Below are 17,584 nucleotides of genomic sequence, written 5' to 3' on the forward strand. Positions count from 1 at the left end.
TTTTTCTAAAACGAATTTATTACTTTGATGAAAATGATGAGAACCATTGTTTGTTAACATCTCTAAGAAAAAAGTTTTCCGAATGTTATTCTTCCAAATTTTCCCATAAAACGTTAAAAATTGTTGTCGATCGGTACATCGATCGAAAGATCTCGAGATTTGCCTCCAAATGAAAGATAACGGTGTTCATTCTGTTCAACTATCCATTTAACATGATGTTATGAACATTGGACGATCTGTAAACTGTTCCAAATATGAGGAATGGCTATAGAGTCCCAGTTGGGAGGTCCATGCGAGATGGGTACGCCCTGCTCATGGACTCGCTCTTAGGTACAGAAAGCGTCGAAAATCGATCATTATTTTTAATTGGGGCGAATCGAAACTACTGTCTGAATAGGAACAGCAAATTTTAGAGCATAATAAAGCCCCAAGTTTTAAAATCGAATTTACTAATTTTGTTGTTACGTGTGTGTTTTAGTTGAAAACAATCAAAACATGATGCTAAATCTGGATCCTTTCCACCTGACTGACGACGTCCACAGGATGGCGAAGATGGAGCTGATCGACGATTGGCTCCAGCGAGTGCTACCGAAGTTCTGGATGGGGTGTGCCACCTCAGTCAATCACCTGCTGCAGCGGTTGTCCCCTTGAGATGTAATATTAGAATTAGTAACGCCTCCTTTCCTCTAACCATCCCACATCTATTAACTATTTCGAAGGTTATTTTTGCAATTTCTTTCTTTCTCTGTCCAATTCGTGTCCTGTCCCAAGTAACATTTTTTTCCTGGAGTTCTACAAGAGCTCTTCAAGATAGCTACAGCATAGCAGTTTGGACCGCGGTAGGATAAAACTCTCTTCAAGTACTCTTCCAAACTCTTGAAGAAGTAACTCTCTCCCTATTTCGAACAAATCAGCTGTTGAAAGGTAGTCCATATCTCAGCTCAGGATAACAATGGCACCAATGTTATTGTTAAAGCAACCTAATAAAAATGAAAATGAAATGAACAATCAAAACAAGTTTGTCATAGGCTGTGATTTTGTTGTCTTATTATAAAAGTATTCTAAAGTTCCGCAGATTTAAAACATTTTCAATAAAAACACTTCAATTGAATTTTCATACCGCAAATTGAATTTTTCAGTACCCGACTGCCTCGAGTCACGTGATCCCCGGTTATTGCACCCATGAACAGGGATCACATTTCGGGTAACCTTGTGGTTACGTAAACAAAACGCACAAAAAAAGAAGGCCAAAACCTCCCTCTAAACCAATCACTGTGCGATCTGACCATGTCCCTCAACAAAAACCTCCCGACCGGCCGTCGTTCAACATAAGACAATTAGAGCCAGGTGTGTAAGTAACTAGCTCACGGTCATGTCATCCGCTAGTTGTACCAAACGACAGAATAACCAGACACTAAACTTCCCGTAATTGAAAACCATGCAGCGGCCGGCCGCCCTCCCAAATGCCGGGGCAAACATGTGACCAAAACCGCGCGCGCGAAAGTCGAGGAAAATCGCGTGGAAAAATGTATCGATGACTTCGGGAAATAGAAGAAAAAAAGTGTGCAAATGTGTTCGGAAAAGCAACAGCAGACACTTTTAGTATTTTAGTTTGGGTTTTCAAAAGGTTGTATGAAGGATTTGTTAACAAAAGAGGGTTTGAAGGTCGTGATTCAGGTAGTATCCGGTTAACCATTTCCAAAGGTAATTAAATGTACAGACCTGGAGGTCCTGCGACGACCTTTTGAAAACTCACTCCGTAAACCCGATTCTGGCTTAACTTCTCAACGCGAAGCAGACAGACGGATACGAAGTCGTCCTTTAGGCTGGTCGAAGGTATTGGAGAACTGTTGCTGCTGCTGTTGCTACTGCGTTACATCATACTAATATTGACATAATTTAGCTAATTGAATTAGTGGCCGGACTTTGGGGGAACCCTTGTTCGAGTGCTCGCCAAGTTTCGCGCAACTATTCGCGTTTCGTGAGTCGACCTGGCTGGAGCTGCTTCGAAGTGGCAACACCAACGGTTTTCGGTATTCGGTTATTGGATTATCGGATTTTCAGTGAAGTTCTGTGCAGTTAAGCTTAAAATAAGAAACTAAAAATGTAGCAATATGGTCTGTTTTAGCATCTGAGGATGTTTTGTGAAAGAAGATAGTAAATCTACAAGTTCCTGAAGAAGTGCTACACCTTAATTTAATTAGTGATATTGTATAACCAGAAAACTGGCCATGAATCATTGTTTTAGTGAAAAATAATCAAGAAATAAAGTTAATTAATGTTACAAGTTGTTCGACAAGTGTTTAAGAAAAAAGAAGTTACTTTGTTGCAGCGATCGATTCGCGAATCCTTAGCAAATTCAATTAAGAGTGTAATTACGAAGATAAATCCCTCCTATGGGAATTGAAGCCACCGCTAAATCCCCAAACAGTGTGTTAAATCAGCGTAAAATCCGCTCAGGAATCGATAATCCACCAAAAACCCGGTCCGCGACTCCAATGGTTGTCCGCGGGCCACGAATCGATATCGAGGAGGATTAAAGTGTGACCCAAGCCAAGCCATAAACCAGCGCAGCCGCCGCCATGTTGAAAAAGCCGACCGAGTCCCGGGAGAACCTGGTCAGGTCGGCGGGCTCGCTGGCCTCGACGATGGCGGGCGATGGCGGGGACGCGGAAGCGGATAACCGCTCCCTCAAGAGTTCCGTGTCGGTGTTCGATCGTGAGGTGCCGGACATCATCCTGACCCAAACGGAGAAGAAGTTCCTGCTGAGCGCGGAACGGGGTGATTGCGCAACGGTTCGGAGGTACGATTAGGTCAGGGAGGGATTATCGTGCTTTGAGAGTATGGTATCGTGTTCTGACAAACAAGATTGTTTCCCTCGGAACCAGGGGAAAGACATGTTATTCTATCGGGAACCTGAGGTTGGCATATCAGCATTTTGACGTTCGCTTAATGGGAAGTTGGCAAGCAAGTTTCTATCACAACTTTTGCAGAATGAGTTTGCAAATTTTACGGAATTTAGAACGAGTCCTTAACCTGCAAAACATGCGTTAATTTCACCTACTTTTGATGTTTGTTTTCTTTTGGATAAAAAATAAACCTTCAAGTCTGGAGCAACATTTGAAAGGGGCGGTACGACATTGCTCTTACGGCCTTTCGTCCCATTTAAACGCGTGCAATGAAAGGCTTACGGCCAAGCAATGTCGTACCGCCCCTTTCAAATATTGCTCCAGAAGTTAAAAACTAACATCAAACTGTATCGATGTTTAAAACGGCTGGTTCAGAGCTTATCCCGAACAGACGGTAATAACTAAATTCATGCAATTTCAATAACAAATACTGTTAAAATAACAGAAAGTGTTATGGAATATTCTTGCAAAATTAATTATTGCATAAGAGTTCAATAACAAAATTTGTTATCGGTCTGATATTGATTGAAAGCTAGAACAACTTGAGAATAACATTTTTTGTTATGGAAGAATACCTCAAACTGTTATTGGGATGATCGGATTACTTGTTAAAATAACAAAAAATAATAACAAAGATTCGCTCGAAGAATAACTTCAAATGTTATTAGTCTGTTATTACTATAACAATCCAATAACAAAAAAATCATAACGACGAATAACAAATTTTGTTATAAATAACATGAAATGTTATTGGCCTAGTATTTTCCAATATCAAAAAATGTTATTCCCAAGTTGTTTCCGTCTGCTCGGGATTCTATCGAATTAGCACCTATTCATCAAATTGATATTGACTTTAAATTGTATTTAGTTTCATTAGCAGCTCAACAAAAAATATGATAAAACAAACAAACTATTCTTCAACCCTTCAATGAAACCTTCTTCAGAAGTAATGTAATCCCTTGCTGGATTAATTTAAATATAAAAGTGTTGGTTTGGGAAATGGTGGTGAAATTCAGAAAATATGTTAACGACGTCGATGTTTCATTTATATACTAATCAGGTACAATTTAAAACCATAGAATCAACCAAATGGAAATAAATAAGGCAAATTCAAATTTTATTTCAAGTCAAAAATTTTGTATGATAGGCTTGAAACATCAACTGGTGTGGGCAGGCATAATGTACCGCTTCCCGGACAAACTGTAATAACAAAATTCATGCCATTTCAATAACAAATACTGTTAAAATAACAAAAAAAGTTATGGAATCTTCCTGGAAAATCCATTTTTGCATAAGGGTTTAATAACAGTTTATGTTATCATAACAAAATTTGTTATTGGTCTGACATTGGTTGAAAGCCAAAACAACTTTGGAATAACATTTTTTGTTATGGAAGAATAACTCCAACTGTTATTGGGATGATCGGATTAGTTGTTAAAATAACAAAAAATAATAACAAGGATTTGTTCGAAGAATAACTAAAATTGTAATTAGTCTGTTATTACAATAACAATCCAATAACAAAAAAATCATAACGACGAATAACAAATCTTGTTATAAATAACATAAAATGTTATTGGCCTAGTATTTTTAGATATCAAAAAATATTATTCCCAAGTTATTTCCGTCTGCTCGGGTTGTTTAATCTTCAACATTGGTCCAAAAATTATGATATTTTAAGAAGCTACATACATGTAAATCGGTAAAATTTGTTTGTTTTGAAATTGGATCACATATGTGTATTTTCAAAATATGAGTTAAAAGCAAAAAAAAAAATTGTAAAATTTGGTCCAAATTTGTAAAATAATTAAAATGTCTTTGATTGAATAAAAATACGTAAATAAGCAATATGCAATGAATTCGGAAGTTTACAATCAATTTTACAAGTTATTTTCTATGAAAATATAAAATTTTGCAAATATTTTTGCCCTTATGATTTTTCAGGAAAATTTTGAAGGGGGAAGCGACAGAAACCCGGAATAAAATGGCCTCCCGAGCAGACGGAAATAACGTGGAAATAACATTTTTTGATATTTGAAAATACTAGGCCAATAACATTTTAAGTTATTTATAACAAGATTTGTTATTTGTCGTAATGAATTTTTTGTTATTGGATTGTTATTATAATAACAGACTTATAACATTTTTAGTTATTCTTCGAACAAATCTTTGTTATTATTTTTTGTTATTTTAACAACTAATCCGATCATCTCAATAACAGCTGGAGGTATTCTTCCATAGCAAAAAATGTTTTTTAAAAGTTGCTTTGGCTGTCAACCAATATCAGACCAAAAACAAATATTGTTATGATAACATAAACTGTTATTAAACTCTTATGCAAAAAATGATTTTTCAAGAAGAATCCATAACACTTTCTGTTATTTTAACAGTATTTGTTATTGAAAAAGCATGAATTTTGTTATTACCGTCTGCCCGGGCTTGTAAAAATTATGAAAATTATGCTAAAGATTTTCATAATTAAAAAACGCAAGTATTTGAATTGAAAGATTATTTTACCAATTTTAACAAAAAAATCATAACGACACATAACAAATCTTGTTATAAATAACATAGAATGTTATTGGCCTAGTATTTTCAAATATCAAAAAATGTTATTTCCACGTTATTTCCGTCTGCTCGGGTAATGGGTTTGTTTCTAATTAGTACGCTTGTTCGATTTGTTTGTGGCATCTCAGTCGAAAAAATAAAACAAACAATTTTGTTGTTTCAAATTTTCCGACGTTTTGGCTCAGGTTTGAGCCGACTTCGTTATGCAAAAAGTTTCTGAAAGTTTTCTCCTCAAATTTAGTCTATCCATTCTCGATATATCTTGGCACCCGTAAATGAACTTTGTCTTTCCAGAAAAACGCGTTGTAAGTTTGACATTTTGCTTCGAGCGTGCCAAATAATCAAACTTAAGGTGAAATGGGAAGGCACCGCCATCTTGAAGTAACGATTCGAGTTTTTAAACGGAGTTTTAGGAAAAATTTCGCGTCTAAGAACTGGCGTTCCGTATCACCTTAAATCATGTATAACTCGATCTCACTTTGAAAATTAAGTTACTGCTACCTTTTCTTTAGAATAAAACGTTACTTAACCCACCCTAAGGTGGTTGAAGCCTTTCTCACATTGATAAAGTTATATTATTCATTTGATAGGGTTGTTAGATCTTCAATCTTCAAGGGTGTTGGAGAGATCATCTTACTACGCACCAACGATAGGCTAGACAATAGATCCGGACAACATATTCATCAAAATATCTTAGATCTAGCTTTGACCAGTGTTAAATTAAAACTTAAGTGCTCATAACTTTTGATAGCATTGTCAGATCTTCAATGTTTTGGACTCGTTAGAAAGGTCTTACAAAAACACCCTTTCTACAATCTTCCGGATTTTTGTTAAAATCGTTTTTTAGCATAACTTTCCTAGTACATACTTTACAAAACTTCATAATTTTAACTAGGGTCTTGTGGGACCCAAGACGAATCGAATGAGCGCCAGAACGGTCCAAATTGGTTCAGCCAGTCCGGAGATAATCGAGTGCATTTTTTTCGGTGCACGGACTTACATTTACTATGTATACGTGAAGGTGGGTCTAGGAGGTCGAATTAAGAAGTTCATTTTTCGAGTGATTTTAAGGCCATGTAAGGTGAGGAAGGCAAAAATCCTTTTACTCAAGTATTTCTGAATTTGCAGAACATTACGAATAAAAAACTTTCAAAAACACACGAAAACCTGGTTCGAAGTGGTCAGATACATCACATTCTTGACAAAGTTTTTTTTTAACGTCAACATGATGAATATATATTAGCCTGTCCATTTTGAGGTCATGGAAGAAATTCTACGTGCTCACTTCTTAAATGATAGATTATGATGTTATGAACAATGTTTTCTTAGACAAGAAAAAATAATAAAATACTTTCTCGAAACACCTCTTCAGTTCATTCTAGGAATAAATATACAAACTGTTTCATTTGCTCAACTGAATTATGTTCCATCAGTGCGAGCGGATGGTTGTGTTTGTTTACAAAGTGAAAAAAACAGGATTGTGCATGCAAAAATATTGAGTGAAGGGACGCGCTGGACGGGGGGGAAATCATTCAATTATGTTCCATCAGTGTGAGCGGGTGGTCGAGTTTGTTTACAAAGTGAAAAAAAAAACAGGAATGGGCAGAGTCCGATTTGCGATGCCTTTCCGTCGGGTCGCAAGAATTTCCGCGTCCGTCGCAGTGTGTTTTTCGTTTTTTTCCGCGTGCGTGTGTGTGTTAAGGTGCGGCTGGCTCTGGTTGTCCCGATGACAGCTAGCCAGTCCAATTTGCGATCCCTTTCCGTCGGGTCGCAAGATTTTTCGTGTCCGTCGCGGCGTGCAACAACAACAAAACCCTATCATACCATTTCATCTCGATAAACATCGTAACTCGTCGTTCGCAAAGTTAATCAGTACCTCACTAAACATCAATCATTTAAAACTCGTGAAATCATCTTAAGTTAAAAATTACACTGTTTAACTCTTCAGTTTTAATTACAAATGATTTTGGTTCTATCTTTCCACAGCCGGCTGTTTAAGACTAAACCATTTCATTTGAAATTTAACAACCGATAAACGGGAAATGTCTCATCCGCAGCATCCGATTGTTTGCCTTGAGAATAATATGTAACACCTTTCAACAAACATTATGATTTTGGGTCGCATCATCATCTTCTATGATGAATCCTGACCAAACACCCTATCCTACTAACAAGTTTTCAGGTTCCTGGCGCTCGTGGGGTGTAAGCACAGAGTAAATCAGCTGCCCTAGTAGCAACCTGCGCTAACTAACATTCCCGACCCTTGAAATCGAGGTCTACAAACTGACATGGCGGGCGCCGTTGGTGGCCAATGACTGTTACCTATTCGCAATTGATCTAGCTTTAGCAATCATGGTGTTTTATCTTTTCGGCGCATTCATACATGCTGTTGATAAGGGAAACACTACTAGATCGTCGAAGCCTATGATCAGTAGTGCTGAAAGGATATTACGGTTCTGTTCAGCAACGGAGGGGCAACCATGGGTGATCTCTCATGCTCATGCTCAAACTGTTTCATTTGTTCAACTGTTCAAATGATATGTATTTGTCCATAGATTAAGATGCACTATCAATATTTGACCAAAAATTAAGTTTTTGTGTTCTCCCAGGGGGATTTACGTAAAAAAAACGCATTTTTTAAATACTTTTTTCAGAAATGCTCATTTAATTTAGGGTAGCCCACTTTTCACAGTAAAACTAATTCAAGCAGCTTGTAGCAAATTTCTCCACAAACTTTTTTCTTTCCGAGAAAATGCAATTTCGACATCCCAGAGCCGAGATATTTTAGTTTGGAACATTTGTATACTCTAAAAAGTAATTCTGCAAAGTTACAAATAACTCGCAAATTAAAAAAAAATATAATAAATGAAAAATAACTCTGGGTTATTCGTAAGGTACATAAAATTTCCCATAGAATGACAATCTATTTCATTCACCTTCTAATTTTAACGGTTTTTTTTAAACTATTGTTAAACCTTTTTGAATAAAAATCCCTATTTTTTCCTGGCGTCAAATTTTACACAACAGCCCATTTGACACCAAATTTTTATTACTTTACGGTTTCGAGCTATAAAGCACGTAAACGTGCCTTAAAAATCTAGAAAAATGAAAGGGATCGCCCCATTGTCAAGAGATATCATAAGATGAACCTCGGATTCATAATCAGGGATACAAATTACAAAAAGTCTCACAATGAGAGGTCTGGAAAACTTTTTTTCCAATTTCGTTTGAGTTGGCGGAGAATTATTATATTCTAAATAATTCAAAAGGTGTGAACTATTTTAAATTTCAGAATCATCGAGGAGTACAAGAACGACCCGGACGAGTTCGACATCAACTGCGTGGACCCGCTGAACCGTTCCGCGCTGATAGCTGCCATCGAGAACGAAAATATCGAGCTCATCCGGCTGCTATTGCAGTCCGGAATCCGCGTACAAGTAAGTCATGTTGCTCAATATAGATTTGCTGCACACTTATTTCAATCTCATCTCTACAGGATGCCCTCCTCCACGCCATCAAGGAGGAGTACGTGGAAGCGGTGGAAACGTTACTACTGTGGGAGGAGGAAAACCACGTGCCCGGAGATCCCTACGTAAGATATGACGCCCATTCATAAATCCCAACAACGCTAATCCGGTGCCCGCACCAATTCTCTCTTCCAGAGTTGGGAAGCCGTGGACCGGTCCTCTTCCTCGTTCACCGCCGACATCACGCCGCTGATTTTGGCCGCCCACAAGAACAACTACGAGATCCTGAAGATTCTGCTCGACCGAGGGGCGTCCCTGCCGATGCCCCACGATGTGCGGTAAGTTGTGGGCGGGATTGGGGAGGGGTCCTCCCAATGCAAAATCACGTAAAATGATTTATTTAATCACCGACGACGGTGGGGAAAACTGTTGCCATGATGCAAATTTATTAGCTGTACGTGCTAATTCGAGAGGTGGTAAACGACGGCGGTACATCTTGGCATGACCTACCTTAAAATTAAGGAATCTGCCGGTTTCGGATCTTTCCCGGCATGCCGAGTCACGTTTCGACCAGATTACTTGGAAAGTGGCTAAATCTGGACTAAATGATATTACTCACAATGGCATCGTCAAATCATCGGAATAACGTTGACCATGAAAAGCCGTGGGTTGAGTCCGACTCATCATTATGCATTTACACATTCGTTGCAGTAGTTGTATCTTGCCACACAATAAGTCAATTACCAAAGAGTTGAGCAGCATTTCTTTAATTTTAATTCTCATTTTTCGGATTAACACTTGTGGCAAGATAAATCATGGAAACATTTCTACAAACAATAATTGTTTCAATTCTTCACCTTACTAACAAACTCTTGCGAATTTACCAGCTGCGGATGCGACGAGTGTGTAACGTCGAGCGAGCAGGACTCCCTCCGCCACTCCCAGTCACGTATCAACGCGTACCGAGCGCTCTCGTCCAGCTCGCTGATTGCGCTCAGCTCGAAGGATCCGATCTCGACGGCATTCCACCTGTCCTGGGAGCTGCGCCGGCTCAGCCGCATGGAGTCCGAGTTTCGGGCCGAATATTCGGTAGGCTTTTTGAACAAACTTTTTAAAACTTAATGAAGAAATCTCATTTTTAATAATAAATTAATGTTTTTTTTTTGGTTTTTAGACCATGCGTCTCAACGTGCAGGAGTTTGCCACCTCTCTGCTCGACCACGCCCGCACCTCGAACGAGCTCGAAATCATGCTGAACTACAGCCCGGGCGAGATCGACAACTGGGAGCCCGGCGAGCGGCAAACGCTGGAACGACTCAAGCTAGCGCTCAAGTTCAAGCAGAAATTGGTGAGCCTCTCTAAACCATTGGTTTTGGCATGGTTATTAGAGTGTAACAGAAATGACTTTTTGGCGAGCATTCAGGGGTTTGTTCTGGTGGGCATACTGAGCCCAAACCCAAAATATGAGCTTGATCGGACGTAACAGAAGATGGCGCTTTGCATTTGAATTTTAAATGGGATTTGACCCGTAAAAAGAGATTTAAAAAAAAATCCATTTTCGAGGCACTTTGGCCACTGAAGCATTTATTTTCAACATTACTGGCGTGTAGGCCAGATCCTTGCGCATCTTTTGGTATATATAACATTTAAGTTTGGAGCACTCCGGAGCTCGGTAAAGACCTTCAAAGTTTGGCATTTTTTTCAAAAATCGGCCCCGGCAAAAAAGATATGCGTTGCACCTCGCGACGCCCGAGGCGTTATTTGATTTTGCTGGGGCCGATTTTTAGAAAAAAATGACAAACTTTGAAGGTCTTTACCGAGCTCCTGGGTGCTCCAAACTTCAATGTTATTTATACCAAGAGATGCGCAAGGATCTGGCCTACACGCCAGTGATGTTGAAAATAAACGCTTCAGTGTCCAAAGTATGTGAGTGGTCCAATCCAATACCCACTAACCGGTAGCGAAATTATGGGAAAGTATAATTTGTATCAGACTGTGTATATGCCGAATGCTGATACAGCTTATCTCAGTCCCGGGTATTAGGTGGTGACAGCCCTCGCGCTGCTTCCAACGACCCATTTCAGAATGACAGAGCTCCTTGCGGTCCACTTCCGAGGTCGCTGGGCATTGTTTGGCCCCGCCTTAACATAGAAGCAAGCACCTGAAGGAAACTCGATCTATATTTAGACTTCCAATCCCCTCAGGCAAATCAGGGATCAGCGTGTATTTAATATGAGAAGATAACATGTTTCAACACTACGGATCAATTCACTGCTAGAGTGTAAACCTTCTGATGGCCGACTGCTTAACGTCCCAGACCACCAATCCAAAGGTGTGAGTTCGAATCCCACCTGATTCATTTTAGTTTTTATTCATATTCAAATTCCTGATTCCAAATTTCAAACGTACCGACCGGGATTTGATCCCTGAACCTTCTGCTTGGGAGACAGAAGCCGTAACCATTAAGCCACGGAGCCGGTTATAAACGCTTCAGTGTCCAAAGTGCCTCGAAAATTGTTTTTTTTAAATAAAATTGACATTTTTGAAAAAAAATCTCTTTTTACGGGTTAAATTCCATTTAAAATTCAAATGCAAAGCGCCAGCTACTGTTACGTCCAATCAAGCTCATATTTGGGATTTTGGCACAGTACACAGCTAAAAAAGTAGTAATCCAGCTGCGTGTAAAAGGCCTGGGTGTAAAATAAATATTGCATTATTTTATGCAATTCAATGTAATTTTATACCTTGAAATATGTAGCCCATCAGTATGGGAAACCTACTTGACCGAAATGTCAAGCCCATATATGCGTTTATCCTTTCGGTCTGATGGCCGAGTGGGCTAAGGCGCCAGTCCTTACTGTTGGTGCTGGGTTTGAATCCCATCGGTTGCAACTTTTTTTTTGTGTTTGCAAAAATTGTACATGCAGTGTGTAATATTAAGTGTTTATTGTGACGAAGGTGATGTGCATGCTTTTGCATGCGATTTTACCATCGGATTTTTTGCTGTGTATGCCCACCAGAACAAACCCCTGATTGCTCGCCAAAAGGTCATTTTTGTTACATCCTAATGTTATTCAGTTGAATTAACCATTTTGTCTAAATTACCAATACAACGACATTAATTATTCAGTAAAAAGGGCTGAATAATTTGAAAGACCTATACAATAACCTATCTTAGAACAATGCCAATCAGGCTTTTTATAAATTTTGTGACTCCAATTTAAACTCTGACTTCAACTCCTGCTTCTGGAAATTAAGCGACTCTGACTACGCCTTTCAGATCATTAAAATGACCCGACTTCACCGACTTCGACTCCGACTCCAACAGTGACTCCAGCAAAGTAGTTGAAAATTTACTAAATCCGATTCCATCTCCGACTACGGGTCCTAAAAGATTCGACTACCGCTCCGGCTCCGTTTCTATACCCCTGGATTAAATGACAAATTCTCAATTATCCGAGGGTTTGTTTGGGACTTCGTATAATCGAATCAATCGGGCAGGTTTTGAAATTACTATGGAATCCAACCCACTAAGGAAGAAGTTTTCTTTTAAATAGAAAAAAGTAAAAAATATGGAAATTTAATCAAAAATGAGAATTCATAATTCAATTTTATTGCCTATTTTTATAAGGATTTGGGAAGTATTAAATAACCGTGATATCAATTTTAAAAGGATTTGAAAACGTTCAATATTTTTAATATATTGTAATAAAACTTAAGTTCTAAATATAATTGTGTTTCAAGATTTTATTTTATTTTATTAGATTGAAAATCACGATGCTTAACATGCGGATAACATAGGAAGAAAAATGTTCTAAACTGAAATCATCAAACATTTAATAACCTGAAATTATTTAAAATTAATTTCAAATCAAATCATCAACTCTGGACATAATTTGAACATCAAAGGGAAAGTTTTCTTAAAAGATGCTCTAAGTTAAAATATTGAATATGAGTCAATGAGTCATTTATATAAATCAAGAGAACGCATAATTTTGAAGAAATTATTTTCAATGAAAAAAACGAAGAAGCGGTTGAATCTTCATAAATGTGAAAAACAATCTGAACATGACAGATTTTTTAGTCCTAATTTTAAATTATATTTAAAAAAAACAAAATGTTTGAACCAAAATTATTTGGCTTGGAAACAAGCAAATTATTATAATGAGACTTTTTTTTAATTTTTCGCCAAAATTTCCTCTCGAATATAGGTACCAATCGAGCTGAAGAATTTTCAGTTGGCGTTCAATCGATGGGAAGTATTGTAATTTGGGTGATTTATATTTTATTCGAAAATGTGCAAAACACAAATTGCAAACAAAACAATTTAAATTTTCTTTTTCAATTTTAATTTTGATTCGATTCGTAAACTCATTATGTCGTTGCGTGTTAATGCCGCTCAAAAATGGTCAGTTCGGGCACTAATAACTTCGTGGGATTTTTTTTTGAAATTTTTGCAAACGCAGCATCATTATTTTAGATTTACACCAACCATAAACTATGTTTAAACTCAGTTTGTTATGTTTCAATTGACTGATCAAAAGATAATCTGAAAAGAGTCACGCAGGTGCTTTGACAACTGCAGTGCTGCAAGCTAATTTGACAGATGTGCATGTAGTGGTGCCAGTTTCAGTATTTTAAGATGTCCGTTCTCTAATAAGCTCCTGGCTCTCTAACATCGCAGAATGACACTCTTACCGCAGTTCTTCGTCATCCGTAAAAAAAGAAAAACCTCTTCTAACCGATCGAAACTTGAAAACACACACAATTTTCCTGCAAAAATGTCAAAAACTAGACAAATAAAACACATACCACTGATTATAAAACAGCTCATTTACCAGTAAGAAATAAGTCATTAGGGTGGAATCTAGTTATATGGGAAAATTGAAAATGATTAATATCAAAAAAAAAAGCAACACATTTTTTAGGTCCCTTTTAGGGTCCCAAAGAACCTCTCAAAATTTGGGAGAAATGTGTTAAGCCCACGTTTGGCGCAAAACGTATGAAATTTGTATGGAAAACACTATGGGAAAAGTTGCATTTTCACATTTTTGAATTTACAAAATTTATGCTTTATTATTATGAAACTAACACCCTAGACGTATAGCCCTAGATATCCTGAACATCTCTCACGAAGACAGTATGGTGCTAAAGTGCGTCAAAAAAAAAAGATACAGAGTTTTTTCAAAAGTTGTGTATAGAAATTATCAGTGAAACCATGAAATACAAAACAAACATGACTGTTCTTAAACTCTAAAACTCAATCGTGTGCGTTTGAAAGTATTTTTTTCGAAAAGTTCAGCTAATTTTGCATAAGAATGACCCCTTGGACGATTGTTGTGGCTTGTGCACTGCTTGTATGTGGGGATTTTTCAAAAATAAAAAAAAACAAACCGGATACACTCACTCATCACAAAAACATTTTTTTTTTAAATCTGATTCTCGCAATGCACGAGTCACAACAATCGTCCAAGGGGTCATTCTTATGCAAAATTAGCTGAACTTTTCGAAAAAAATACTTTCAAACGCACACGATTGAGTTTGAGGGGTTAAAAGTTCGAAAAACTGGTCAAAAATTGTCAATTCTAAAATTCTGATAACTCGTGAAGAATACATGCAAACCCCTTATGTCTATATATCAAAATTTTTGTTTTTGTCTGCTCTACAACTTTGTAGAACATTGTTACACTCTAAAATGTAACCCTGCAAAGTTAGAAAAAACACGTAATTTTAAAATGAAAAATTTTGTTCTAAATGAAAAAATGACCCTTCTGGGTTATTTCAGATTCGAAAAGTACATTAAATTTCCCATAAAATGACATGTCTCATGATTTTTGACAGTTGAGTAACGGGAAATGGCAGCGATTTTAAAACTATTTTTTAACTTTTTTGATGAAAAATACGTTTTTTCGGAATTTTGAGTACGCTATCAAATCGGGCGTCTAATTTTACACAAAAGTCCCTTTGACACCAAATTTCTATCTCTTCACGGTTGCGAGCTACAAATCACTGAAAAACGTGTCTTAGTAAAAAACCAGAAAAATGAAAGGGGTCGTACCGCCCCACCGTCACGAAATATCGAAAAATGGACCTCGGATTCGTGATCAGGAACCAAAATAACCCCTTAGAGCAAAGTTTTACGCAAATCGAAGAGGGGTCGGGGCAATTGTTGTGTGAGTTGGCGGAGAATGACCCAGATACAATTATGTTCAAATATTTATCGCAATGATCATTCTAAAAAAAATCAAAGGCTTGCATAACTTTCAAAATAAGTTAATATTGTGATAACTTTTAACTTTAAATTTTGCTAAGAGTTAATATATAAGGGGAAAAGTCCCAAAATGCGTGAAAATTTGATTTTTGATCAGGACTTTTAATTAGAATGAAATTTTATAGCAGGGACTAGATGGATGTATATTTTGTGAAAATTTTAAAATTGCACAACATGAATAAAAAATTGTGCGAAACGTAAGTTTAACCAAATCCAACAACCAAACTATTGAAATATTTCAAGTTTTAGTTCATTTTTCACATGCGACCCGCGGTACTACGACAAAATACAAAAACGGTTCACGAGGTTGAGCTGGCTGAGGATCACTGACCAAGACCAATGAAAAACACTCCCACAATGCTATTTCCCAGAAATCTATTGGCCAGATTTAAAAATTTCCCAGAATACCATTCCCAGAATTACCCAATCAACAAAATCCCCAGAATTATTGCATTTCCCAAGTTGATTATTGATGTTGTGTTAGGTACTAAAAGAAAACATATTTTTAAAAAACAACAACAATGCAAAAGCTATTTTTTTTTGTTTCTAAGCAACCAATTCTTTTTGAAGAACTAAACATGTTAAAAAGAACGCAAAAACTCCCAGAATTGAATAAAATCATCTTTCAAATAGTCCAATAAATTCGTCACGTAAAAGAAAATTGTGAAAAGTCACGCAAACATTTATTTAATTTTTTTAGCTACTGATTTATTCTTCACAATTCGTTTTTTGTAATTTTTTTCAATCGTAGATATGTCCATTCAGTGAAACGACCGTTGGCAAAACGTGCCATTCGGCGAAACGACTTTAAGCGAGATTTTTTGTCAAATTCTAATTATTTTTTGAAAGAATCTCTATATATATTTAACCTTATTTTATTATTTATATTTATATATATATATATATTAGAAAAAACATCACTGGCCAGATCCTTGCGCATCTTTTGGTATAAATAACATTGAAGTTTGGAGCACCCTGGAGCTCGGTACAGACCTTCAAAGTTTGGCATTTTTTCGAAAAATCGGTCCCAGCAAAATCAAATGGCGTCTCGAGCGTCGCGAGGTGCGACGCATATCTTTTTTGCCGGGGCCGATTTTTCGAAAAAATGCCAAACTTTGAAGGTCTGTACCGAGCTCCAGGGTGCTCCAAACTTCAATGTTATTTATACCAAAAGATGCGCAAGGATCTGGCCTACACGCCAGTGATGTTTTTGGTAAACGCATTGGTGGCCAAAATGTCTCAAAAAGTGACATTTTTGATAAAATCTTTTTTTACGGGTTAAATCCCATTTAAAATTGAAGGGCGGAGCGCCAGCTCCTGTTACGTCCAATCAAGCTCATATTTGGGATTAAGGCTCAGTATGCCCACCGGAACAAACCCCTGAATGCCCGCCAAAAAGTCATTTTTGTTACACTCTAATATATATATATATTTTATATAGAGAATTGATAATTTGAAGATTTGAAGTTTTAAGATACCAAAAAGAAAAGTGAATATCTTTGGGAATGGGCTATTCTGGTGAATGCATTTTTGAGAAATAATATTTTGGGGAATATTCTATTCTGAAGAATGACATTCTGTATCATGGAATTCTGCGGATTGGAATTTTACGAAAATGGATGATGAAAAGGAAAACTTTTGACAAAAAACATATCCAGAGAAAAACGAGATAAGGTCAAATCAGAGACATGAAAAATTGAGGAAACCAAACAATCTCTTTTCCGCACAGTTTGTAGCCCACCCCAACGTCCAGCAGCTGCTGGCAGCGATCTGGTACGAGGGGCTGCCCGGCTTCCGGCGGAAATCCCCGATGGGCCAGATCATGCAGGTGGCCAAGCTGGGCGCCATGTTCCCGGTGTACAGCCTGATCTACATGGTGCTGCCCAACTCCGCGATGGGGCAGTTTATGAAGAAACCGTTCGTCAAGTTTATCGTCCATTCGGCCAGTTATGCGTTCTTTTTGAGTAAGTTGCTGAAACCTCTGAATTGCCTATATTTTTGATTTAAATATTCTTTTGCTATGACTTCCAGTGCTTCTCTGTGGTGCCTCGCAACGGATCGAGCTGCAAGCGCTGGAGCTGTTCGGCAACGAGTGGCTCCAGGGAATCGTCCGGGAATGGAAACGGAAGGAGCGCGGATCGCTGCCAGGGCTGTGCGAGTGCTTTGTGATACTGTACGTGGTGGGGCTGATATGGCACGAGATAAAGTCGCTCTGGAACGATGGGTTGCTCGAGTACGTGTCCGATCTGTGGAACATTGTGGACTTTATCTCGAACTCGTTCTACATCGGCTGGATCAGCTTGCGGTTCACGTCCTGGTTTACGGTTTGGGTAAGTTCAGAAGTGATTCAATTGCTTAAAACTACAAAA

At 37.7% G+C, this 17,584-nt stretch overlaps 1 protein-coding gene across 2 annotated transcripts in view; it reads left to right on the forward strand.

The window, feature by feature from the left end:
- The first annotated feature begins 1,968 nt into the window (after positions 1-1,968).
- LOC120417027 (transient receptor potential protein) overlaps positions 1,969-17,584 on the forward strand; it is a 29,907-nt gene continuing 14,291 nt past the window's right edge. For both annotated transcript variants that reach the window (XM_039578967.2, XM_039578969.2), the window contains exons 1-8: positions 1,969-2,803; positions 8,770-8,914; positions 8,974-9,069; positions 9,140-9,282; positions 9,832-10,033; positions 10,119-10,292; positions 16,945-17,179; positions 17,247-17,545. In XM_039578967.2, coding sequence (XP_039434901.1) covers positions 2,583-2,803; positions 8,770-8,914; positions 8,974-9,069; positions 9,140-9,282; positions 9,832-10,033; positions 10,119-10,292; positions 16,945-17,179; positions 17,247-17,545 — 1,515 coding nt within the window. In that variant the 5' untranslated portion in view covers positions 1,969-2,582. The remainder of the gene's footprint in view (positions 2,804-8,769; positions 8,915-8,973; positions 9,070-9,139; positions 9,283-9,831; positions 10,034-10,118; positions 10,293-16,944; positions 17,180-17,246; positions 17,546-17,584) is intronic.

This window comes from Culex pipiens, chromosome 1, assembly GCF_016801865.2.
Source record: "Culex pipiens pallens isolate TS chromosome 1, TS_CPP_V2, whole genome shotgun sequence".
NCBI classification, from domain to species: domain Eukaryota; kingdom Metazoa; phylum Arthropoda; class Insecta; order Diptera; family Culicidae; genus Culex; species Culex pipiens.